The sequence below is a fragment of the Thunnus albacares genome, chromosome 7, assembly GCF_914725855.1.
Source record: "Thunnus albacares chromosome 7, fThuAlb1.1, whole genome shotgun sequence".
Classification (NCBI taxonomy): Eukaryota; Metazoa; Chordata; class Actinopteri; order Scombriformes; family Scombridae; genus Thunnus; species Thunnus albacares.
In genome coordinates, this window is record NC_058112.1 from 14,056,643 (window position 1) to 14,083,689 (window position 27,047).

Genomic DNA, 27,047 nt, shown 5'->3' on the forward strand with positions numbered 1-27,047 from the left:
TGTTTGTGTTGTATTACCAAATTATTATTGTAATAGCCAGATTTTGTTAATAAAATAAAAGTATAAAAAAACATCCATGAACACGCTGCCAAAATGTTCAGGGTGGAACTCGTGTTGTAGAATTATCATTCTCCACAGTGGAGTAATTGGATTATTAAACTATTTTGACAGTAAATATTTGGCTGAGCATACATATACCATTATAGTTTGGGACAAATACACATACCATTATCCCCATAATTACACAATATTTTGTTACTTCCTTGTTTATCACATACCATTTGCCCCATCCAATGGCTGGGCTGAAACCAACATTTGAAGAAGATGTTTGTGTCACACCACATCCTCATACACCAGACAGTAGTTTCTGTTGTTGCATTCTTCAACAGTTGTACAATAATGGTTACACAAGATCAACGGTTTCCATTACACATCAAGAATAAAACTGAATACAAAGTAGATCAAATTTCCCTTACAATGTTGAAATGTAAGAATGCATCACTCTTATTCAAAAAATGATGAAGTAAGTTTCATCACATATTTTCATGGCTTTGTAGCAGGAAATATGATTTCATATTATATTTTCAATCCAGATTTTCAGAGTTGTTGAGTTGTTGCTTTTGCAGAGTCATGGGACAAATCCAACCTTTTGCACAGAAAAACTAAACATATAAAAATGACCCTAAAGTCTTAGGCTGTGAGGACAACACTTTTCACTCACTTTTTCCTTAAGCTAAGCAGTTACATCTCTGTTCAAATGCACTCAAGTATGTATGTCTGCAAGTGTTCTCTGCTTATAATGAGGGCAAGGGTGACTATCATACAGACAGACATAGTGCTCATGTGTACATATCACTTCATTATACAGTCTCTGATTTATACCAGCACTTGCGTGAATGTGAAAAGGTGTGACTGGTAGGTAGATTTACTGGCTTGTTTAAAACTGAGCACTTGTCAAGTTATGTCTCAGTTTAATGGTGGTTAGTACATTAGGGACAGTGCAAGATGATCTCTCCTGGCTGACTTGTTTGCAGTTAAAGGTTCGGTTCACAGTTTTTCTAGTCTGTCTTAAAACAACAGTGAGATACCTATAGGAACACTGCTTCTGATATCTGGCAGAAGAAGGACTGTGGATTTTGTCCCCCATAAATTATATTAAAAGCTTGTTAGAAATAGATCCTCTAATGATCAGTATAAACCGGAGGAATGATCCATCAAGTAAAACTTTGTTGTTTAAAGGTTCACGCAAGCACCTGACTATTGTTTCAAGATAGATTTGAATAAGTGTGAACCTATTCTTTAATGTAGGAATTGAAAAAGGTTGATGGAACAGAGAAAGATGAGAGGTGACAGCTCTACAGTTCGCTGTGCTCCATCTTCTTCATATGTTGTTGGATCTTCTCTGGGAGGGTCTGAGTCAGGAAGACAAAGCGATCCTTCTTCAGGTGCTGACCAATTACCTGCTCTGTTATACCAATTGCCAGGTATTCTTCATCTACTCCATACTTTGGCCAGTGGACAAGGCCGTCCCCATTAGGAGACCTACACACACACACACACACACAAACACACGTTATAAAGAAGTTTGTCTTATCTCCATGTGTGTTATGAACTATAATGAAGGTGAATTCCTACCCTGTGCGAGCAAAGTTGCCCCAGTAGCTCATCATGGTTCTGCTTAACTGTTCCTCCTCTTCTGGGCATGCATCTAAAATAAGACAGTCTAGTCAAACACTTTGCACTCTACGAAACCCAGAGAAAACCCAGATCTCGGATTATCATTTGATATGGTGATTTTTATATTCCACTTACCTGCTAATTTGACATGAGTGGTAGTGAAGCAGAATCCTAATACTGTAAAGAGTTCGTCTCCATGGTCACACCCAACAAAGCTTGGCCTTTTTGCCTGCAGAAATTTGGGAGGATGCTGGTACTCATACAGGTATACAGGGGCGCCTGCATCTAGAAGACAAACAGGTGTGATATGTCTTGTTTATGAAAGTGTGTGACAGCAATTGTTCTTAAATAGATTCTTGTATTAAAAGTTTACCTCTGTGGGCATTTGCAGCTTTAATGGCTGGAATGGTGAGCTGGTCTCCAAGCATCTCAGTAAACCCTTTTCTATTTTTCACACAATCTTCACCGGTTCCAATATATTCAGTTTTGACATGTGTGCCAATTTTGTATGTTTTTCGAGCATCCCAAGCCCTTCAAAAATGCAATGGCTTAGGGGAATAATAAACTACACAAAAACATTTTCAGTGCAGGTAAAAACTTTCATGTTCGGGCCCTAATCATAGTATGTTTATTCTTACTGTGACTAGAGACTTGTGCCTGACTTGTTACCTGAGAAAGCCCAGAAGTCCCAAGCGATATTGGATCAGAACCACAACTACATCCTGGTAAGCAGCCAAGGCCGAGCCATCATACATTGAAGCTGACCCCAAAGTATATCCACCACCGTGGATCCAAACCATGACCTGGTCAGATAAAGAAAGACCTTATTTTCCACAAAGCATGAAGGACATTTTTTCTTTATTATAACTGAGCTGAACTTGTAATAATTTCAATCAAACTACATTAAACTGATGAGACTCAAGATAAAAAATTTAAATTGATTGTGACGATTACTAACAACTTAAGTTGCTGTTAGATTACCCTAATGCAGCCTGATAGTAAACATAGAAATTATTATTTATATTGACATTATGGACTTTTTAAAAGAATGGACTCAAACCACCTTCTCAAGCAACACTACCCAAACTTATCCAAAGCTGAATCTCAGTGGCTGAGCAGCATCACTTCAAACCTGCAGCAAAGGGTTCTTACTGGGAGCTTGGCATCATGAGCTTTGTTTGCAGGAGTGTAAATGTTGAGGTAAAGGCAGTCTTCTGAAATATCTGGGAGAACTACTGACATGCCAAGTTTATCAAGCAGATCTATAGTAAACTGCTTATGTTGAATACACCTGAAAAAAAGAAACACTTATGTATACAAAATAGAATAATACTTCCAAGTACAGTATCCAACAAGTGGAGCATATGGATGTCTTACATGGGTGGCTGCTGGGTGGCGTCTCTCACTCCTTCCCATCCCTCTACAGGCTGAGGTGCAGCCAGTCTCAGAGCAGGGCCTACGGGTGGCTTGGCAAATGGGACACCCAGGTAGGCATGGACCCCAGTCTCTTTCCCCTTAACACTCACATACTCACCTCTCAGGCTCCCAAGCTTTGTGTGGATTTCAGGTGCTGTCAGGATATGAGGACAATCATAATGTGGCAAAAACAACACATGTTTATCAATACAGTGGAGTCATTGTAAAACGATTCTGCGGAAACATAACTATTAGAGCTAAGTAACAGATACAAGCTTAATCCCTCCAAATGTGAAACCTCTAGTTGTTGTGTAGCTTACACAGAAAGAGGCTATTGCCAGTTTATTGCCTGTGTGCAACTGACAAGTGGAAAGTGGTGATAATACAACAGCTTTCCATTTGAAGTGTTAACATTTTTATCTCAACTTACCCCCAATGGCTTCTTTGTAAAGTGGTGGTGTCACAGCTAGTATCTCTATAATTAACATGGTGAGGTTATCAGAATAAAAAGTTGCAAAAACTAAAAAAACCAAGGTTGTGAAAAAATAGGAGAGAACTCTACTATGATGTCAGACAGATCTGGTCATTTCAAAAATGCAATGAATGACATAAGAATAGGCTACACCACAACATCTGTATATTTGTTAGAACACCCAAAATCATTCCCATATTTCTTGTATCAGCATGAAGTCAGCAAAAGAAAAGATTAGCCTAAATAATTAAAACTTGCACTGTGTTTGGGATAGGCATCTCTGTAATAGGTTGATGGTAACCTTGGTTAAAGTGCAATAAAATGTGAATAAGTGAGGCAACACATCTATGGGATGTCAGAGGAAAATAAATTTAGGAATTAGGGCTGTCAAATTAAGTTAATTTAGATTAATTCATTATGAAAATACGCACTAAAAAAGCAAATAAATAAATATAACATTTGCACTGTTATGACCACATTGTTGCTTACAGTAGGTATTTCCCCTGGATAAAAAAAAAAATCATTATTATCATTATTAATTCATATTTATTTATTTATTTCCGTTTTTTTAAAATGTTTTTTTTTAATAATTTAGTTATTATGAATTAATCTCTATCATCAAATTAACTACGTATTCAGTCCCAGACACATTTAAACAAGATATCTGTAAGATGGCTCAAAGTCAGATTTAAAACATAAGCAGTGCATGCAAGGTGTATGGGATCCCGGAAATATTTCTCCTACTCAGCATGTAGGTCTGCAGCAACACAGAGAAATAAAACAGATGCTAGAAAAAGGAAAGTTTGCTTTGTGCGGAGCTTCATGATGGTCGATTGTTCCTGTGTGGTTTGTGACATAGGTTGGTTCGCCAAAGAGGAAGAGGACAGACAAAGTTCTGCCTCCTGTGAAGCTTTCACTGTTGGTAACTTTGATTGAGAAAGTGCTTCACTTGATATTACATGCTAGGTATGATGTGAGTCAGCAGATATTACAACACATCAACAGGTGATCGACAGAAAGCACGTCCTGCCCTGAAAGCATTTTCTCATGACGGGTTTCTGTTATCTGTCATTGTGAAAGGCAAGACAAGACAAGACAAGGCTAGTCTATTTGTACAGTACATTTCAACAACAAGGCAATTCAAAGTGCTAAAACCTGATATTTAAGCTGTGCATATTCTAAGCTAAGGAGCACATACTATATTTTTCTATGCTGCAAAGCTTTAATAATGTTATTTTGTTTTCACTACACAACAATCTCCCACGAATCACACTGACACAAGGTACAGAGCTCTTAGCTGAAATAACTGAGCATACCTAACCAGGAAGACAAAAACACAAGTTTGGGGAAAAAATATGATTGGCTTAGCAGGCCCATAATGCATCACCTTTCAACACACATATACATGCAACTATATATCTATAACAACATAGATACATACAATAAAAGTGATTTCCAAATCCAAAATGCATCCATGATAGTTAGAAGGATAATAAGAGCAGTGGACATACTGTCAACATGCAATTCTGGAGCTCACTTTGTTCCATCATAGGCCTGGGCAGAAGAACTGTGACCCACATTTAAAGATAAACTACGTGCTTTTTCAGAATGGATGACTTGGGTGCTGGGTTAAGAGATCCCATGTCCAAAAACTGTAAAGTGAGCTTGAGGATGCAGAGCTGCATTGCCAAAGTTGGTTTTACAGTTACAAAGGTTCACTAACATCTTACATCTACTAAACTGATTCACTTGTTTGCATCTATTGGTCTTTAGTTGTTAAAACCACTACATATGCTCTAATAAATGTATAAGAGAGATATTCAATCATGTATTTGATTTGTGTATAGTGACCCTTTTGAACAATATGTACATTGGAATCACCTCTGATCACAGTCAGGTCCCCGCATCATCTTTAGTGTTCTGACCACTGCATTTTCTCATGTAGAAATGAAAAATACATTAGCAAGTTGTTACAAAACTGTTATATCATTAACAATTATAGATAACTCCTGGCACTGCTAATGGCATACTGTGGCAAGAGAATTCAAATCACTGCGGTAACGTGAGCCGTCGGGTGCTAAACCGTGGTCAAGCCAGCCGCCGTCTGAATTTCGTTGCGCCTAAATTAGTGTAATTATGGTAAAGACGGCCGCTGAGCGAGGCGAAGATCCTGAAAGATACATAAACGCGTTTTCTTTCGCGTCCTTTGAGCTGTTCTAAATTTTAGTTTGCTAATGGATAATTGGATAAATCGAAGAGATTGCTGTTCCTGATGTCTTCTCTAACATTCTTAGAGTCGAATCATCCCACTTTGTTTGTGGAAATTGCAAAATAAAATAATCTCTGAGCTCTTTAGGCAGTCTGGTGTGTTTGTTTTGGCTTTGATGAAACATTTTTTCACACACATTGTTTCACAAACACTTCCACACTTACAGTTTCCACAGCTTGCACACCCTGTTACCCATCATCCAACCACAATATATTAATATGCTCTTACCCAATCAAATGATTGAAAAAGATGATGCTAAGTCAGTGATGTGAATGGATTGGCTTTGTTTTCTCTAAGATTTGATCACAGTTTAAAAAGACACCATAAAGTGTAGTTCGTTGGAAGTGTCTGTGAAAAAATGCAAGAATGTTTCATCAAAGCCCAAAATAGAGGAAACACAACAGACTGACTACAGAGCTAAGAGGTTATTTTAGTTTGCATTTTCCACAAACAGGTACAGTTTGATAACTCAACTTTAAGAATGTCAAAGGGGACATCAGGAACAGCAATCTTTAGGATTTATCTGATAACCCATAGGGAAAATAAAACTTACAACAGATCAAACATGAGGGAAACGTACAATGCAAATCGATATCACCATTATGTTCATAAAATAACACAGAGGGAATGTTGGGTCTCTTTAAATAAAGGAGTATGGTCTCTCTCTACGTGAAAAGTGCCCGAAGATAATTTCTGTTGTGATTCGGCGCTATATAAATAAAGTTGACTTGACTTGACAGAAACAAGGTGAAAGAAAACGCATATATGTATCTGTCAGGACCTTCGCCTCGCTCCGCCGCTGTCTTTACCATAATTACACTACTTTTGGCGCAACGAAATTTAGACCGCGGTTAGCGTGGCCAGGGTTTTGCGCCCGGCGGCCCACATTACAGCAGTCTCAAAATCTCAGAGGAGGAACTATGTGTTCAAAGTAAAAAAAAAAGGTTTGGAAAAAGATTCAAGACTCAAAATCAAAACGGACATACTTTGTCAGTCTTGGCCATGCGAGTGACCAACTGAGGCAAATCACCATTTAGTTTATATTATAGGTTATAGTTTATATATCTGAAGCATAGCTATTTGTTAGCCTCACCTTGAAAAATTCTAATATTTCTATTCAGTCATATTCATATAGTAGTAATAGTTAAAATAGCTGAGCATTTTGATGACTGAGAGACGGGCCAGTGGCGCAATGGATAACGCGTCTGACTACGGATCAGAAGATTCTAGGTTCGACTCCTGGCTGGCTCGTTCGTTTTTCTTTCCTCACAATAATGTTCCATATTCCAATTTAAAGGGCGTGTTATTCATACTGATGTTTTATGTCGGTTTTATTCCTGGTACTGCCAACCGATCATGCTTCCGCCTGCTACCATAGATATACCAGGATATGTGTGCTATGGCCAATCAACTCACATATCCCTACCAAGATTTCCTTCAGAAACCACCATCAACAGACCAAGTACCCGATTGAATGGAGACACTACGGTTGCCGGCTGGAATTTTAAAAATATAATAAATTTAACGACAGCTTCGCTTCTTACCAACATTTCGAAAGTAACCAATATCACACTGATGTAAAGTCAATTTAACGTTAACATATCTGACTAATAACCTGCCTACTGATGAAATTAGTGACCTAAGTCATTAAAGGAACGTTAAGTTACAAACAGTTGTCCAGTAGGCCTACAGTACAGTACTTAGCTCTACTTTTTCATTTTATTTTAGCTCATCATGCTGTTACATAAGTTTATTGTAAATGAATGAATAAATAGCTAAGTTAGCAGACTAAATGAATGTAAAAGAAAGTGAAAGACCGCTCCAGTCCAGGTCCCTTTCCCCTCATCCACTAGCCTTACCTGAAAAATCCTCTTTGTCCCAGGTGGGACATACGTTGTATTTAATGGCATAATACTTGTGATAGAACCTATCACTCCCTTATAATGCTTTACTTCTGATTCATAGTGATTCTGGGATGTTATCCAACATTTTGAGCCTGTTGGAAAAATAACCATAAAATCAACATAACAAGGTGATCATGACTGAATATAACTAACTAACTAACTAACTGAATATAGTAATACACATAGCCGCCTCAAGTAATGTTACCAAATATTTTGTCCATCTCATCTCTCACAGCTATGTTACTTACATCTGTTTCTCTGTTTTCTTTATATTTTCATTTTTTAATGTAGAAGAACACAGTACGAACACCTGTCGCCTCCTCACAAGCATCGGTGTCTGCAGCGTCTATGGTCCCATTAACTCAAACTCCTCTGGCAATCAGCACCGTGTCATCACCATCTGTGGTCCCTCCATCACCAGTGACTTCTCCTGCAACCAGTTCACTGCTCACTCAGTCAAAGCCAGCACTTTCTCCTGGAGCACATAGCTGTGAGTTTTACTAAAGTATCCATAGAGTATTTGTTGTCACTCTAACTCTAAATGTATATTTGTAATAAAGACGTAAAGACAAATTTAAACTAAACTTAAACTTTTTTCATGTAGCCCCAGTGGACCAAGTATCATCACCAGCGCTAGTTTGTTCCTCACAGGACACTGATTGGTTGGAACCACTCGTGGTTCAGACACTAGCACATAACTTGAAGCCTGACAAGATGGATTGGCGTGATCTTGTGATGTCATGATCTTGCGAATCCAGCTGCCTCACAAACTATCAGGTGCGTCAGGTTACGTGGTGTCACATCACCTCAGCATAATAATTGGTCCACTGGGGCTGCATGAAAAAAAGTAAATATTTAGTTTAAATTTGTCTTTACGTCTTTATGACAAATATAAACTCTAAGCTGTTCTTACACCACTCAACAATACAGGAAGACAGGAGAGGAAGCATACTGGTACAAGAAAATATGAGAATATAAGAAGACAGACATACGAGACATATGAGAAATAGACAGAGGACTCACAAGCAAAACTGAACACAGTGTTACGTTCACTATTTACATAGAGGTAGTACAGAAACACAAGACAAGTGCTGAAGCTTAAACCAGGAGTTAGGTCTATTTTGGTGCATGTGTGTGTGTGTGTGTGTGTGTATGAGAGAAGGGTGGAGATTGTGTTGGGGTTTGTACCTTTATTTTTGTTTTGTTTATTTTGTTATTTATGTTGCCCTTCATTAATATTATTGTTATTATTTTTTGTTTTATCGCTGTTGTTGTAACTATATTAAAAAAATATAAAATGGGTTCAGATGTTTCTGTTTTGATTTCATGATTGTTGTCTTCTTCCTTTTGTTATTATTTAGTTAAATTAGTACAACTTCACTAAAAAATCTACAATTTTTAATATCTACACAAGACAGGATTATATGAACTCAAACTGTGTAGACAAAAAAACAATAATCCTCATATTTGTCACATTCTTTGTCTTCTTCATCATCACATAAGGTCCTTAGTTTGGCCCCGGATTTTATATAGGCCTATTTTACATTTCTTTGTGTGACAATATGAATGTACAGTACAAATAAATAAGATTTCGGGTACTAACTTAACTTACTAACTTGTTTACTACTGTTCGTTATTATAACAACGTTATTATTCATTTTCATAAGGATTTGGATAGTTGGGTGACAGTATGAATGTACAGTGGTCATAATATGATTATAACAAGTTGGGAAGGAGCGGGATTGACAATCTCAAATTGTATTTCACCTTATGTGTGATATATTTACATCCACTAATGCGTGCTGTGTAACTGGATTAATTGTCTGACTATGGATCAGAAGGTTGTGGGTTTGACTCCTGACTGACCTGCCAACTTTTCTCTCCTCACAACTGTAGTCCATATACCGAATTAAAGGTCGTCTTTTTTTAATTACACTGATTCTTTATAACTCAACTATCATTTGGCCAGTGGAAGAACAAAGCAAGAAGTGTGATAATCTAAATGTTAGGAGTATTAAATCAATGTAGCCCTGAACAGTCTAACCAGCCACAATGACTTTTTTTTATTTTGCAAAATTCAAGTACAAACCTTTAAGGCATATTTCAATAATACAAAACATGCATTGGTGTTGACACAGTACTAAAGACAAAATCAGTCAAACAAAGACAAAGGAAAAAAGAAACAGGCTTAAGCGAGAAATTCAATTAAATTAATTAAGAGTGATGGTGCTCTTCAAGCAGCATAAACAAGCCCAGTAAAGTTTCAGGGCGTTTCTTTCCATAATGCATTGAAGAAATTTTGCAAGTAGCTTGAATTCATTCTTCCATCTGTTGATATGGGACTTAACCTTTAAATATTTACATCTATAAATATAAGATTTACACTGGTGACAACTGCCTTGTGAGGTCAGGGTTAAAACTAATATATTTGGGGCGTTGCCAAACACATTTTTCTCTTGGGCAGGTACATTTCAGAACTACTATTAAGTCAGACCTTGTAATATAAAATAACTATTTTCAGATACAATACATATTGGCCTCTTCAGTTATGGTCCTATAACATTAGCTGACGACCCCAACGTCAATTAACAGAAATTAAAATCAGTATGATTGATGTTGAAGCCATTTTGAAGTCATTAATATGATACAAATAGCTAAGCAGCCACCTCCTTTTAAACTGAGTAGTTAACGTCAAATCTGCTGATGAATTTCCGTGTAGCCTGTGCTGAGCAGCTGTGAGCTGAGCAGCAGGCTGTCTGTTGTCTCTGAGCTGTCTGACCCAGAGAGACTTGCTCACTCCATGTAAGGAACACACGAAGCCGAGGGCTCATCTCTCGCGAGGAACGACGCCGTTATCGGAATCTCTACAAACAACACGAGAATTCATCATTCACACGGTAATATAACCCAATCTTACACGGGTGCATGTGTCGTGTGCCAGCTGTGGGGGACAGAAGCTGTATCGAAATTATATTTTATAGTTATTTCATCTAACAGTTTTGGATTCTTGGCACTATATTTTGGCGGCCTTTAGGCCCAACTAGCATGCTAACCACCACGCTAGCTTAAACAGCAACTCCTTTGCATCAGCTTTAACGTTAGCGCGCAAGCTTGCAAATCCGATTTCATAGCGCCAGCTAACGTTAGCTTTTTTTTGCTCATGCTAGGTTAGTTAACCAATACAAAATGGATCGTTAAGCCGAAATGCAGTTTAAATAATGTTAGCTAGGACACATTCAATGGAATTTCATTGGTTTGTTTTATTTTTTCAATACTTTGTCATGAAACCCCTAGCCAGGCTAGCAAGACTAGCTACCAACGCTGTGGGATAGACTGTGACAGCAGCTTAGAGGGTAACATTTGCTATCCTGAGTTTTGCTCAACAGTTATAACGTTGCCCTAAGCTACCCTTATTCCTCAAACTAATAGTCTAACGTTAGATAATATCACCCATCACTAAATTAAATGCTAGCTTTTATATGCTGTTTTTCTAGTTGCATTTGTCATCATCGATATTGATATGACGTGATAAATCCTTTATTCATATATTTATATTAAATAGAGCCTCGCCCATGAATGTAAAACTAGAGGAATTGACGCAGATGAGGTCGCAAAACACCTTTCCCCCCCCTCACACTTAAGTTACTGATAACGTTACACTTCCTGTGTTTGCATCTTGGTGATGAGACCTGCCCCTGTACATAGACCATGAAAATACATCCAATGTATTTCTGTTTGATTGAGTGAAAAAGCACCTTTACATTTATGAATTAAACAATAAAGAAAGGATTTTTCTTAATATAAAAATATATGGGCTTTGAGTTGTGTCCAGAAAGCCCATGTAATTTTAAACAGTCATTGTAAGTGCATTATTCCATGAGGCGGCTGCTCCTGCATTCATTAGTATTGTCTTAAAAAGAATAAATCATGGATGCATATTTTTATAATGACTTCTTCCATTTTTTTAGAAGGTGTAGAGTTAACCTTTCACTCTTTTGCTTTAAATGTGTTTTTTGTCAAAGGAGGCAAATTAATTCAGACATATCCATGTAGACTTAACTGCATAACAATCACAAAAGACAGTGAACTTTGTTTGATGAAGCCCACATAAGAAATGTATGATCATAACCAAATAAAATGTTTTATTAAATTACAACACAGGTACACAAAAGTATAGTGTTACTGGCAAATTTAAAAGACACATAGCAGTGGTAGCATAATTTATTAATTAGAAAAGCAGCACACAAGACTAACACAGAGGCCTGACAATATTTTGCATTACATATAGCACAAAAATTTTTCATCGGCTCGACAGACAGATGATCAGAGTGATAGGAAAGAATTGTTAAATATGTGGGCACTGTGGTTTGTGTAATAACCTTATTTCTTAGGTTGGTCTCAGGAAAGTTGGAAGTATATTTCATTTCAATCATTCACTAGCCATAGCCTTGTCTACCAGTTTCCCCTTTCCCTCTTGTGTTTTGTTTGCAATCCGTTGTAGCGTTTAGTAATTGTAGCTGTATTGTTAATAATAAATGTGTTTGTAACTAAAAGTGAAGTTTGTGGTGTTTTCATGTGCTTGCATCTCAGTCTTTTAACCGTAAAAGACTTATATTTTTGCAAAATCATAATTAAGATTAATAACATTCATAATTCTAATTGACCTCTCTTGTGTGGCAATCAAGAAGGACAATTTCCCTATTATTATACATATAATGTGAGTTATAGTGCTGGACAAATACTTTCATGCACAATAATAATTCATGATTCCCCCTGAAAATCATGACACTATTTGAGTGCACAAATTCCTGCAGCCATTTGTACATGCCATTAAATGCCATTTTTCAATTTATAGAGGTCATATCTTCTATATCTTGTGACATTATTAGTGTAGTTGCTAAATAGGTCATTTTTACTTCTTGTTCACAAATATCTAATTCCTGTAAGAAGCAAGTGAAAGGCAGTTCAGTTTGACAAACTAGTCAAACTGTATTACCTCCAGTAATCCAGAGACAGCTACAGCCACAGCAGAGAGATATTTTGCCCTGATAGTAGCATGCTAGTAAAGAAATATTTTTCTGTCTTGTTGAGTTAACCAAGTTTTCCTATTATCTTATTTCAGCTGTGAACAATGTCTGAGCAAGAGTTGGATGAAATTGTGCAAATAACAGTGGAGGACTTTAACCAGGATGACCGTACAGGTAAGATTCCCGTGAAGCAATATGAAAACATAATTTTTCTATCAGATCTAATGCATGTATAGCAAATAGCTGGATATCAATCTTCTCTCCTCTCCTCTCCTCCAGTAATGGTTAGGTTCCATATTAGGCAAGTGCAGCACTATCAAACGTTGACATTAATCACCAGCAATTTTACTAATATAACTTAAGTTTAAATTAGGCGAAATGTGTGCTGTGCAACTGTATTATGTAAAATCTATATAATAAATCCACTATATCCTATTGGGACTTGGATACCATTGCCTTGGATTAGAGCAGAAATACAAGTTCAATCCGGACATCCCAGTGAAATCTAATAAGCTGTTGTGTTGTTTTCATGGTGTCTCTGTATTTGATTCATGGCAGACATGCTGGACAATCATGAAGATGATGAAGAAAGGCCTCCGAAGAAAAAGAGGAAATTAAGCAACAGCCAGGAGAATAACAACAACCAAGACATATCTTTTATTAAGGTACTTAAGATCTGTATAATGAACATCATCCAAAGCCCATTTATTTTTTATATGTTTTGTAATTAGTGGTCATAACTTACACATATATATCTGATTCTCTGTCTTTCCAGAACATGTTGGTCTCATTCAGTGCATCAATCAGCCAGCGATTGGAGGGAATTGAGACAAAGTTACTGGCTCTGGATGCTACTTGCAAAGCCCTTGGACGCAAACTGGACAGCATGGTGCCCTGTGCCAAGAGTCCTATCCAGGTCCCTATGGTTGCAGGGTCACCTCAGGGGGCCACTCAAACTTGGAACAAAGTGCGGTGGTAAGCTACAAGTGTTTGCCCAAAAGCACAGTTTGCACCAATCAAACATTGTCTCCATTCAGCCTTAGAGTGCAGTCAAAAGGATATTAATAAACATTTTCAGGCCAAAGTAGGTGTTGTATTTTGTTATGCTGAGAAATTGTCCTTGAAATCTTTTTGCAAAGCTGTATTGTGATTACAGGAGCTAGCAGAACCACATTACTCACTGCAAGCATATTTTAGACTGTGCAAAGCATGCATACATGAGAATGTGGTTTTCATGACCAATGTGTTCACTAATGTGTTTTGAACTTCTCCCTCAGTGTTGTTCCACAAACAAATGTTATAGTGAGCAGTGAACCTCCAAAGGCCACTAGCCAAGAAGACACTCCACTGGAGAATCTGCTCAGCAAGTGAGTGGCTCACATTCACACTACATGCCTTGTGTGGACTGAAGTCAGAAATTTGCAAATCCTTCCTAACACAGAGCCTCATAAACAATGTTTGATCTGTATGTGTGTTAGACATACTGCACTACAAGTTTGTGTTTCTTTGTAGCACGGTGGCCAAGAGGCGACAGAACACAATCCTGGTAAAGGTGCCGGGCCCTGAGGAGAGTCAGGAGGAACAGGAGAGTGGCTCAGAGGCCAGTGACTCTGTGTCCAATGGTGGCCATTCAAGCAACGCGCAAAATGGCCAAAATGTCACGCTCATCACACTCAACTCAGAGGGTATGACTTCACACTGTTGATACAGACATGGAAGCACACATATGTATGTTATTGCTCTTGTTTCCCTTTAGTCTGTAAGTAGAAAGTAAGTAGTAATTGATTACTAGTGTAGTTACCTTAAATTTTGTTTAGATCTCCAAACAAATGTTTTTGATTGTTTTGTTAAAATAGGACCTACAAACGGGTGACAAATTAAAGGAAAAACCAACATAAGGAGCTTCAGTGCACCTTGGCATTGATTCTACAATCCTCTGAACTCTTCTGGAGGGATGAACACCATTCTTCCAGAAGATATTCCTTCATTTGGTGTTTTGAGGATGGTGGTGGAGAACGGTGTCTGAAAAGTCAGTCCAAAATCTCCCATAGGTGTTCAATTGGGTTTAGATCTGGTGACCATGAAGATCATAGCATATCATTCACATCATTTTCATACTCATCAAGCCATTCAGTGACCCCTCGTGTCCTGTGGATGGGGGCAATGTCATCCTGGGAGACCACTCCCATCAGGATAGAAATGTTTCATCATAGGATAAAGGTGATCACTCAGAACAACTTTGTATTGATTTGCAGTGACCCTTCCCTCTAAAGGGACAAGCGGACCCAAACCATGCCAGCAAAATGCCCCCCACAGCATAACAGAGCCACCAGATCCCCTCACTGTAGGGGTCAAGCATTACTTTAATTTGTCACCTGTAATTAATGTGGCTGATGTAACACTTTCAGGTGGTCTGCATATTCAGTGGAAAGCAGAGTGTTACATTTTCATGTCCCTGTGAATTTGTTTCAGACTGTTATTGATGAAGTATGATTGGTCATTCATGTTTTCAGTAGCTTCGCCCAGTGGTTTTTACTAAGCTTGAGGGAGAATAGTTCACCTCTAAATGTGCAAACCTAAACTAAGTCCATACTGTTTTAATATTTGCTGTGATTGTTGGTTGGGTTGTTTTCAGTGGGCTTGGGACATTTTTGGTTATCTTCAAAGGCAAACTATTGTTCATTTATTTGCTGCTTGTGGGTTACCATGATAGAACTGTATTAGTCAGCATTAGCTAGATGTTACCATGTGTTGTTCAGAGTAGTGTGTCTCACGCTTTGCTTGTGTGTTTGTTTGTGTGGTGGACTTAACAGCTTACATACGCTGTGAGCAAACAGCCAAACCACATATTCTGCTTTTTAATATCTTTAATAATAACACAGTTTTCCCCATAATTCAGCCACTTCTCCTTTACTGCCACATGGGTGTGCTATTGTACTACATGAATTATCTCTGTGGCACTGTACCAGTGTAGTATTTGTCAACCTGGGAATCAATTCAAGTGCATTTTATAGAGTGGATATATTTTGTTTTTCTTCAGTGAAGGAAGGTTAGTTAGAATTTTGTTAATGTCCCAGAAGTCAGTATTATTAACTGAAAGAGAGCTGTGTTTGAATTACTGTTCCTCCCTTTTTCTCCAGATGATTACCCAGGGGGCACTTGGTTGGGAGATGAGAACAACCCAGAGATGCGAGTTCGGTGCCCAGTGTCGCCCGCTGACATGCTCCATATCACTACAAACTGCCGCACAGCAGAGAAAATGGCACTGACACTGTTGGACTACCTGTTCCATCGGGAGGTCCAGGCCATGTCAAACCTCTCTGGACAGGGCAAACATGGCAAAAAGCAGCTGGATCCGCTCATGATCTATGGCATTCGCTGTGAGTACTCCGGAGCTGACATCATAACCATCTACTATTGATGACCATATCAGTTAAATGCCACCTGTTTTACTTTGGTGGACGTACACCTGGTGGTAAATATTCTTTAATGACAAGCCAGTTTACAAGAAGAAGCTTTTTTTTTGTACCAGCTACCAGCACTGACACACACCCTCAAGGCTTTGAAGTGAATCCAACAAAAATATCCCTAAAAGCAACATGCAGGTGTTACTACATTTTGCTGTTTTGCTACTCCAACATATCTTCATGTCAAGTGTTTCTGAGTTTCTGAGTCTGAACTTGCCAGTGGGTGATGACTTAATTGGCAAAATGACCCACTAGTCACTGCCAAGGCAGCATCTAGTAACCACAGTTTATCTCATGATGATTATATGATTTCTGCATATCTGAAATTATCCCAATAAATTTCACTCAGCCGGGGTTTAAATCCTTGCCCCCTTACAGCAATGAATGAACTCTCGGAGACCTTCCCACATTTCATCCCCATGCCTTTACAAAGCAGCATCGAATTGAACACAGAAATAGACTGCAGTCTGTATTCCCAAAGCGGGTTACAACAACATGCATTCATCATTGCACTCAAGCGTTCGTGTTCAACACATTTTTATAACATACCAGGCTCTAAATGACAAGCACATGTCTGGTAGAAAGATCTAGCTAGCTAGCTAGCTAATGTAAAGAGTGGCTCTGTTAGCTGTAGCCTGTCCTTCAGAGTGCCCCTTGCAGGAGGTTTTACTTTCTTACCTGTATTCCCTCTCAGCAGTGTGGGTGTGTGCAGTTATGTAGATTTGACCTAACATAGAGGTATGCAGGTGCTGGAACAGGGCCAGGTGACTTTTGGGTGACTCATTCTGCCTGCTTAAAAAAATAAAAAGAATGAAGGAGCACCTGCTTTGCCTGCCTGTACACGACCCATCAGGTGTGAAAGAGCTGCCATACGCTGCCATCTGACTATCCACAGATACCCCTCAGCTTGCCCTCTGTCTCGTTTTCTAGCCTCAGGCTTGAGCTGTTTTGTTAATTTATGTGGAAATGAGCTGTCAAGCGGCTCACCACCTTTAAACAGATCATAACACTGAGGTATATAGTCACCAGTACACCTGCATCCAGTCTCACCTGCACATATCTTTACTGTGGGAGGGATGAGGGACAGTCACAGGCCTGTGTTTAGACTGCTTGTCAAAGAGGGTTGAGGAGAAGTAAACAGAATCAGGACAGTTGTTTCCTGTAACTGTTTCAAGTGATGAAGTGGCCCTATTGCAAACACCTTGTTCTATAGCCAATCAGGCAGCTTAATGATGTGCAGTCTGTCTGTTCTAGTGCATTAGTCTGTTCCTTTGTTTTGCTGTGACAAAGCTGGGATTAAATCTCTTCTTATTTCCGTATCTGCAAGTATTATTGCAAAGTCTGTATGAACGCTATAGTTCTATTCTGACGTTGTAATGAGTTAAGGATTAAGCATATCAACAAGCCTACTACATACATATTTTATGCAAAGACGCAACCTTCAAATTTAATTATGAAACAATATTCCTCCTGTAAAATGTGCAACCCACCGTGTCAGCCTGTGATACTCTTGCTAGTAGGCTGTATTATTCTAGCTGCTTGCATTGATGCTGAAGTTTCCTTCAAATGTAGGTTTGTTTAGTGGGGTTTATGTCATCAGGAGCTTGTCATGTTAAAATATTGTACCTTCTGAAAGTATACACTACCTCTTTGTTTCCTCACTGAAGCTGAAAGCAGACTAGTTGGTTTCCTGCAGTACTGAAACAGAGAGGAGGAGGTGAGGTAAAGGACAAAGTAGGGCTGTTAAAATTGGCCAAAAATGACGTTTGAGTATTCCTTCTAACAAGAATAAGTCAAAAACCCAGTATATGGCTGGATCGTGCATGGGTGTGGAAAATTGTGGCTGATTTGTTAAAGGGATAGTCAGTGGTAGTGTCTTCCTGGAAATTAAATGTTCATCTGGAGGCTGTGGCGTAAATTATAAATGAAAGTTTTGACAGCATTTTGGGTGCAAATTCAGGAGGTTCATCTCCGCCCAGTTACTGCAAGTGCAGCTACACTAAACTGATATAACAACATAACATGAGTCTCATGTTTTACGTGCAAGACTCATATTTTAATGCTGTTGTTAATCGTTTGTGATGTGAAAACGTCAAAAGAAATAAAAAGTTTGTGTCCTGGTGTTTAGTTCAGTTATAAAATCCAAATGTACCGCGGAATGTTTTAATGACTGCTCACTTGTATGCTTTATAACAGGGTGCAACATACTCTGAAGTTTCATAGTAATCTACTGACAGGCTCCACTTCACTTCAGCTATCGACAGCCTATCTGCTGTTTCTGAAAAACACACTCTCCTTTCTCCGCCTGCCAAACCCAACAAGATTTCTAACCAATGAACAGAGTGACAGCTCCCACGCGGCTTTTGTTGATAACATTTTGGTTCACTTGAAATTTTGCTGTGTGAAACCAAACCGAACCAAAGGGAAAACGCACAACTCATCCACTGATTCAGATCAAGTAAACAGGTGTGAAAACACCCTTAGATTGCTTGGAGTGCAACTCCCTCTCTGTGCGGCCAAGTTGGGTTGTGAACTCTGCCGTCATTACCACACCGTTGTTGAATTATTTGCTTGTTTCAGCTTGAGCTACATTCCATTTTCAATCAATGAAAGTGACGTTTGACTCCTGTCCATCATGCAGTGCATTAAGTGCAGTGGCCCAGGCCCATGGGAGAACTCGCAGGGCAGACAGCTGCGGTAGTTCTGCTTTTTTTTACAACTCAATTACGTAATCTAATTTAGTATATTCGTTGACAGCCCTAGGACAAAGCATATCTGGGGCAGCATGACATATCAAAATAGTGAAATTAAGATATTATGGCGATATGATACACTGATTAATGACTAGGCCAACAAGATTTGATTATGCATTTGATTATACCATTGACCATGACCTCCATGTCTCTGCAGGCCACTTGTTCCACAAATTTGGCATCACGGAGTCAGACTGGTACCGCATCAAGCAAAGCATCGACTCCAAATGTCGTACTGCCTGGAGACGCAAGCAGCGTGGTCAGAGTCTGGCTGTCAAGAGCTTCTCCAAACGGACACCTCGCAGTTCAGTCACAGGTGAAGTACAGATTATTATCGGAGTCATCTCCTGCATTAACGCATGTATTTGTCTGTTGTGTTCTCCATTGCTGAATAACTTTCTGTGCCTAATGACCGTGGCGCATGCTACCTAGGATGTTGTGTGTGTGTGTGTGTGTGTGTGTGTGTGTGTGTGTGTGTGTGTGTGTTGTTTTTGTCTATGTGGAGATACATTGTGTGAACATAATAACTCCAGAAAAGATTAATAATTAATCTTTAGTGCAGTTTTCTGCATTAGTATACATACTAAAGACAACTTATTCTCTTGAAACTACTGTAAATGCTTTTAGATATGAGATATTAATACTACCTATTACAGTTGAAGTCGGAAGTTTACATACACTTTAGCCAAATACATTGAAACTCAGTTTTTCATAATTCCTGACATTTAGTCCTAGTAAACATTCCTTGTCTTAGGCCAGTTATTATCACTACTTTATTTTAAGATTGTGAAATGTCAGAAGAATAGTAGAGAGAATGATTTATTTCAGCTTTTATGTCTTTCATCACATTCCCAGTGGGTCAGAGGTTTGCATACACTTAGTCAGTACTTGGTAGCATTGCCTTTAAATTGTTCAACTGGGGTCAAACGTTTCGGGTAACCTTCCACAAGCTTCTCACAATAATTTGCTGGAATTTTGGCCCATTCCTCCTGACAGGCCTGGTGTAACTGAATCAGGTTTGTAGGGCTCCTTGCTCGCACACGCTTTTCAGTTCTGCCCACAAATTTTCTATTGAACTTAGGTCAGGGGTTTGTGATGGCCACTCCAATACCTTGGCTTTGTTGTCCTGAAGCCTTTTTGCAACAACTTTAGAAGTATGCTTGGGGTCATTGTCCATTTGGAAGACCCATTTGCGACCAAGCTTTAACTTCCTGGCTGATGTCTTGAGATGTTGCTTCAATATATCCACATAATTGTCCTTCCTCATGATGCAATCTATTTTGTGAAGTGCACCAGTCCATCCTGGAGCAAAGCACCCCCACAACATGATGCTGCCACTCCCATGCTTCATGGTTTGGATGGTGTTCTTCAGCTTGCAAGCCTTCCTCTTTTTCCTCCAAACATAATGATGGTCATTATGACCAAACTATTTTTTTTCATCAGACCAGAGGACATTTCTCCAAAAAGTAAGATCTTTGTCCCCATGTGCAGTTGCCAACTGTAGTCTGGCTTTTTTACGGCGGTTTTGGAGCAGTGGCTTCTTCCTTGCTGAGCGGCCTTTCAGGTTATGTTGACATAGGACTTGTTTTACTGTGGATATAGATACTTTTGTACCTGTTTCCTCCAGCATCTTCACAAGGTCCTTTGCTGTTGTTCTGGGATTGATTTGCACTTTTCGCACCAAAGTATCTCATCTCCAGGATTCAGACCATGTCTCCTTCCTGAGTGGTATGATGGCTGTGTGGTCCCATGGTGTTTATACTTGCGTACTATTGTTTGCACAGATGAACATAGTATCTTCAGGCGTTTGGAAATTGCTCCCAAGGATGAACCAGACTTGTAGAGATCCACAATGTTTTTTAAATTTTATTTTCCCATGATGTTTGTAAACAATTGCTGGAAAAATCATCTCATGCACAAAGTAGATGTCCTAAGCAACTTGCCAAAATAATAGTTTGTTAACATGAAATCTGTGGATTGGGTAAAAAAATGACACTATAATCACACTTCAACCTAAGTGTGTAAACTTCCGACTTCAGCTGTATACATGTTATGTGACTGGAGTGATTTCCAACAAATTAAACACTAGATTGTGTTTAAAAGATCTAAATCAAGTCAATTTTAAGCTTATTAATCGCTCTTGTCTTTTGAATGTTGAAATGAGTCAGAACATTAATATTTATCTCTATGGCCAGAGAAAACTGATACCTACCAGGCACCGCTCTCATAACTCCTTATCAGCTGATAACGTTGCCACGTTTCTGTGGTTGTTTTCAGCTGTTTTCTAGTTTTTAGTTGTATGAGTCAACTACAGACCCTATAAAGAGATATCTGCTGCTCATTCTTTTGCTTAAGGGCCAGTGACACCACCGCTGATTTTCAGTTTCTCTTGGTTTCATTGGAGCAGCATGTGACATCACTTTGCTCCAAGTTATGAAGGTCATTCACTCTGTGCTGTCGGAACAAATTTCACATTTGTTTAGCTTTGAGTTATGAATGTGAACTGGTGCTCAACCACTATGAAAGGAATGTATGTAAGTGCTTATTTTCTGCATGAATTAAGTTCTGAACTCAAAAACTCTGAAAGCCAAAACATTCTCATGGTTTTGCCCAAAGTTGAATACGGGTAGTTACCCATAAGTAAAGTCATTTCTATAAAACATAACTGGTACTCCACCTAAAGGCTTTCCACTAGTATTACTCATGTGCAAATTGATTTGGTGCAAATTTTGGGTTGGTTAATCATGGCATGACTGGTGAACTAGTCCGTTGCATCGTTTACATGCACCTTTATCTCATTAGTTGGCTATATTGCACCAAATGATGGATGACAAAAGTTTCCTTTTTTATCTTTCAGTTCCTCTTATATTACTTTTATGAAAGAAAATGACTGTACGCAAGTACAACAAACAACAGTGCACACTCAGATGCGTCCTCACTTATTTCATAGGCTATGTGAAAGCTATTTCAAGACCTGAGCCTAAATGCAGATAGTGTGTATTGGTGCAGATGGTTCTAATCTGCACACAATGCCTGCTGTCCTTCCCTCCCTGTGAGCCATCACCTCTCACCTCTGACCAAGGAAAGTAAGACTGCAGGGGAAACCCAAATATCCTGTGAGCACACACTAGGGGTTTATTGTCAGGCCCTGCCTTTTCAGGCCACACACACCCCAGAGTGTACAACACAAACACTAGTTCAGATGGTGCATGTACAAACATGCAAAGACACACACCAAACAATCATTCCCTCTTTAATCAGATTATATCTTAATGGACTGGAAAGAGGCAATTCTTCTGCTTTTAAAACCATTACTTATCAGTGAACCAGCACATAGAGCTCAGACCAAAACTGTAGTTTCCGCAAGCCACCTGGCTCTTGCTTCCTCATCTGGCAAACAACAGTACTGAGGATTATTTACATAGTGCAGTACATAGCAGTAATACCGAAAGATGGGAGACAGCCTTATATTTCAAAGCAACATAACACAAAACAGAACCTTTGAGGTGTATGTGATATGCACTGTATGTTTTATGTCAGTTCAAGCTACGTTTCCAGATTTTTTTAATTTATGCTCAAAAAAGTGCCCATAGACTCTCCGCTCTGCAACTGCAGGATGGTTTGCTACGAGAAATGACCTCGAATTCTGTCAGTCTTCACTTCTCTCAGATGGTCTATATATTGCTGCACGTTTTGACATCTCACAGGAGAAGGTGTGATTTTGTTTATTTTGTGGCCTGTGGTGTAGACGTCGGTATCATTGAGTGCTCTGCTGTCTTTGACTGCTGTGTCTTGACATCTTTGGGGTAGCGTGTCGCTGCATTGGGTGATGTGATGGATCCATGCAGGGGTTTCAAATTGCTGATGTGATAGTGAGTGTTTAGACTGAGGCCTAGAGTTTGTGTTTGGCTGCTAGACCATGAGTGTGTTTGGATGGCTAGCTGGACAGTTCTTGTGTATTTAGGCGTATGATAAAGTATAAACACAGCATCATCCAGCAGATGGCTTGGGAATTAGCCAGGCTTTTACAAGAGATTGCTCAGGCCCCTTGCATGATCATGTGTGGGTATGTATAGGTTGTGTGTCTGTCTGTGTCATGCTTAATCTACTGTAAACATGAGCACACCAATGACTGTACTGTTTGTCCCCCTAACCAGAAGGAGGCATGGCAGAAGAAACAGCCCACATTGAGACTGCCACCCAGCAGACCTTGCACTACACGCTGGCCAATCAGCAGGTCCAGTTCCACCGTATCGGCGAGGATGGACAAGTTCAAGTGGTGAGTGTCAGGTGTTTCATCCTTGATCTTTATTTGTATGCATGAGTGGCAGTTCTATTTATACTCAAACACTCAACAAATTATCCTCTTACTGTGAGAACTTGACTATTTTTATCTTTTCTTTGTCGTTCGTGGGTTTTTTCAGGCTGTGGTCATGTGATGATCCCATAGAGCAGGGTTTGTAGTGTGTGGCGTCAGATCTCGCCATCCTCCACAATGACACATACAGCAGAAATAAAGTACAGCTTATATAAATGAAGGAGTGGCAGCTGATGCTCAGGGATTGGATGACCTTGTACAGCTGCTATGGTCAAATGTCACAATCAGGCCCACTACACATTATGGGTGGGCTGACAAACAGGAAGTGACTGGAGCTATTTAATCTTCTCTTCCCTGTGCCTCTAAATCACTCTAAGGACCTAAAGTATGTCCCATATCCATAATATACACTAACTCTAAGCAGTTTTTGAGTATGAAGTGTGATAACACTTGGCAGGTGACGAAATAAAGTATACTCAAAACAGCTGGTATGCATCCTAAAAGCACTAGAGTTTTGAGTCTGTTGTTGTACGCTATTCTGCCGCAATGCAGTGCACAAAGGAAATGGAGGAGTTACTCACAGCTGGACAAAATTGAAAATAATAGTGGTTGGTGATGAAATAGCTCCAAGAACAACTCAGAAAATAAAAAAATAACTATTAATCTTTTCAGAAAACATTTTTCTGTCTTTTTGTTAGATTTAACTGGTGGTGGCATTCTGAAGTCGCAGTTTTGCAACATTTCCTACTAGTATAAAACTATGTGGTATGTTTCTTGTATACTAACTGAAAAAATGGTATACAATGAAGATTAGTGTATAATACTTAGTACATACAATTAGTATGTAGTATGGAAGAGAGCCAGTATCAGGGGACAAGAGACAGACTGGTCACTCGATCAAACTCTGGTCTGGTGAAGGTCTCAAACATGTCAGTTTTAAGGTTTCACTTTGTCTGTGGGATTTATCAAACTGGAATTTAACATGCTAGGTCCTACTTCAAAGTTCACCATGGAGTTTGATTAAGAGCAGCTTGACTCAGTCTTGATAGTTGTTTTATATTCAAACAGCCAGTGACAGATACACACTTGCTGAGAGAAAGTGTGTGTGTGTGTGTGTGTGTGTGTGTGTGTGTGTGTGTGTGTGTGTGTGTGTGTGTGTGTGTGTGTGTGTGTGTGTCATGAGGAAATTAAGTTAGATTTTCTTGCCTTAGTACAAAAAGACTGAAGGTACTGATGATAAGAACATGTCTGAGAAAGGAAGGAACAGGCATAAAAGATGGAAGGCAGGAAGAAAAGTTAAGGAGAACATGGAGGAGTGGGAGAGAAGGATTGTTAGGAGCTCAGTGTGCATTATTATCCTCCTGATACTCTGCGGAGTATTAAAGGGTGCAGCTGAGCTTTAAATTTATGAGTGCTGCTAATATAGCAGAGGAAATCAAGTGCATTTACTGGAAGTGAGTCATCTTTGCAACCATTGTCTGGTATTTGCCAAACTAAATTCGCATGGTGTTGTTTCCAGATTGCATCTAGCACAAGACTGCTCAGTTAACTATTTTTAATCACAATTTGTACATTGCTGCTTAAGCGTAACTGCACTTTATAATCTTATGATCATTTATATGTTGATTTAATTTGATTTTTTTGTTTTTTTGAAAATAGTTATTAGGATAAAAAATGAAATTATTGTTGAATTATTGTTCATATTTGTTCATTCCAACTTCAGCCGTCTAATATTTCATGTGTCTCTCTCAGATTCCACAGGGTCAGTTGCATATTGCCCAGGTGCCACAAGGAGAGGAGGTGCAGATCACACAGGACAGTGAGGTAAGTTGTGTGTGTGTGTGTTTGTGTGTGTTTGTGTGTGTGTGTGTGTGTGTGTGTGTGTGTGTGTGTGTGTGTGTGTGTGTTAGGATGATAGAGAGAATAGGACCACTCCTTTTCTTAAGTCATTCTTCCTGGTGTATTAAATTTCTTAGCAAACACATCACTCAGGAGAATTCGTCTTGTTGCAGGGAACTCATGCTTCAGAAAGAAGTGGTTTACTGAAACTAAAAAGAATGTGTGTCATTGTGGGAATTCAGTATGTTGCGTTGGAAGTGACTTATAGTATTTGACTGGCTGTTTGAATTAATCTTCAATATTTATGGGAGCATTTGGATTCAGCAGCTGCACCCCTGATTGCCCTCTGACATAAAGCTATTTCCAATGATGGTTTGAATTTAAAGAGATAAAAACTTTCTTTTTATTTAGGAAGTGAATGGTGGAATTGATAAATATGAACAATTATTGATTCTTTTTTTTTGTTAAGCTTTTTTGTTGATTACTGTTCAACCTAGAATAATTACAAACACAGAGATGCTTGCAGATATACACTGTCGCATGACATTACAGCTATTAAATCCACTGTATGTTCTTTAGGCCAATAGAGGGATTTGTTGCAAAGACCGGCACACAATGAGAGCTGCTGTCCAGCGCATTGCTCTACCAGGTGTCCTATGATGAGGCTGTCTGTCATGTTGAAAGCTCGCCAAGTGTTTCTTCAGAAAATTGGGATTGATCCCGCTTCAGCTGTGCGCAGAAACAATTATTCTAATTTTTAACTACACCCATTTCCTCGTGATTGATCAAATTTGTTATTGCACAATTCACATTTTGTACACTACAAACTAGCTTTCTTCCAAAAGAGAGAAAAGAAAGAACACTTTAATAGAGAAAAGTATTATTTGTCATCTGACAAATATGCTTGGTTAGAACTATTAAGCTGCATTTACTGTGTGTGTCTTTTCCAAGAAGACAGACATACAAGTGAAGCAAAATGCACCTGAGTAATAGCTGCTATTTAAGTCATTAGTGAATTTTAGCAAAAGCAGATGTTTCTTATAGAGTAGGGCTTGGCGATATGGAAAAAATATGATCACGATCATTTTTTCCATATTGATCAATATTGATATTTATCATGATACATAATTTGATAATGCTGTCAGTTTGAGTATCCTGATAATGACTGAAGCCTGAAGAAACCAGAGGGTTCATTAGTTAAACTTTAGAATGGCTTATTAACATGAAAAATAGAATAACATGATGTAAAAATGTAACTTTGCAAACAAGCTTTATCTGCCTAACAAAACAATACAAGTTAGCTTGCCTTGTAACTTATTAAAATACTGTAACTAAAACTAAAAGCTGTGACTATCACATCGAATTCCTGTCGCCATCTCTCAGTTTTAGAGGTAGAAATCTGAGTAAAAAGTGCAAAATTGTAAACCAGTGATCATTATACTACATCTTTATATATATATATGCTTAGTTCACATATCACTAGATTAGCTAGTTTTCTTTTTGAAACAACAGTAGTGTTAGTGGGTAACTAGCCTTACATTGCTACTCTGTTTACTTAGCTTTGTGCTTAGCTTAGCTGAGCAGTTAGCTTTGTGAATCCACAGTCAAAGCAGCCTCGTTAAAACGATGATGTGTGATGACTGTTCTGCAGTTGCAGACAGGATGTCTCTACTAGTGTCCATGAGTTAAAGCAGCTTTTTTCGACCAGGGTTACTTTAGACGTGATGGGCACTCCAGCTGCAGCCCTGCTAATGTTAGCACTAGCGTATCCTCATCAGCAGATGCGGCGGAGTTTGTCCCTCTTCGCCAGCCTGGGTTCACTGTTTACCTGGGGAACAGGCTCTGACATAGAGGCTAATCTGAGGTATCATCATATCGCTTTCGTGCCCCTCGATTCCACACATT

At 38.9% G+C, this 27,047-nt stretch overlaps 2 protein-coding genes, 2 long non-coding RNA genes and 1 other non-coding gene across 5 annotated transcripts in view; 3 read left to right on the plus strand and 2 right to left on the minus strand.

Annotated features, from left to right (window-relative positions):
* Window positions 1-655: 655 nt before the first annotated feature.
* Window positions 656-3,293, minus strand: LOC122985636 (liver carboxylesterase-like; the record flags this gene model as incomplete). The annotated part of the gene is made up of 7 exons (XM_044356462.1): window positions 656-1,542; window positions 1,636-1,708; window positions 1,813-1,962; window positions 2,051-2,208; window positions 2,347-2,480; window positions 2,830-2,968; window positions 3,055-3,293. Coding segments are annotated over 7 exons (1,080 nt in total), but the record flags the coding sequence as incomplete, so codon positions are not given.
* Window positions 3,294-7,012: 3,719 nt separating this feature from the next.
* On the plus strand, window positions 7,013-7,085 carry trnar-acg. Its single transcript has one exon. It is a non-coding gene; the product is annotated as a tRNA-Arg (tRNA).
* A 653-nt stretch (window positions 7,086-7,738) lies between these two features.
* Window positions 7,739-10,491, minus strand: LOC122986259. Its single transcript, XR_006404273.1, has 3 exons — window positions 10,405-10,491; window positions 7,987-8,571; window positions 7,739-7,830 (listed from the first exon to the last, which is right to left on the minus strand). It is a non-coding gene; the product is annotated as an uncharacterized LOC122986259 (long non-coding RNA).
* Window positions 7,781-8,427, plus strand: LOC122986257. Its single transcript, XR_006404272.1, has 3 exons — window positions 7,781-7,866; window positions 8,030-8,228; window positions 8,343-8,427. It is a non-coding gene; the product is annotated as an uncharacterized LOC122986257 (long non-coding RNA).
* A 37-nt stretch (window positions 10,492-10,528) lies between the features above and the next one.
* The window catches only part of LOC122986255 (BTG3 associated nuclear protein), a 40,469-nt gene continuing 23,950 nt past the window's right edge, over window positions 10,529-27,047 (plus strand). The window contains exons 1-10 of the mRNA XM_044357429.1: window positions 10,529-10,635; window positions 12,861-12,939; window positions 13,324-13,430; window positions 13,541-13,740; window positions 14,043-14,132; window positions 14,278-14,450; window positions 15,906-16,145; window positions 19,143-19,301; window positions 23,143-23,264; window positions 25,056-25,127. Coding sequence (XP_044213364.1) covers window positions 12,870-12,939; window positions 13,324-13,430; window positions 13,541-13,740; window positions 14,043-14,132; window positions 14,278-14,450; window positions 15,906-16,145; window positions 19,143-19,301; window positions 23,143-23,264; window positions 25,056-25,127 — 1,233 coding nt within the window. The 5' untranslated portion in view covers window positions 10,529-10,635; window positions 12,861-12,869. The remainder of the gene's footprint in view (window positions 10,636-12,860; window positions 12,940-13,323; window positions 13,431-13,540; window positions 13,741-14,042; window positions 14,133-14,277; window positions 14,451-15,905; window positions 16,146-19,142; window positions 19,302-23,142; window positions 23,265-25,055; window positions 25,128-27,047) is intronic.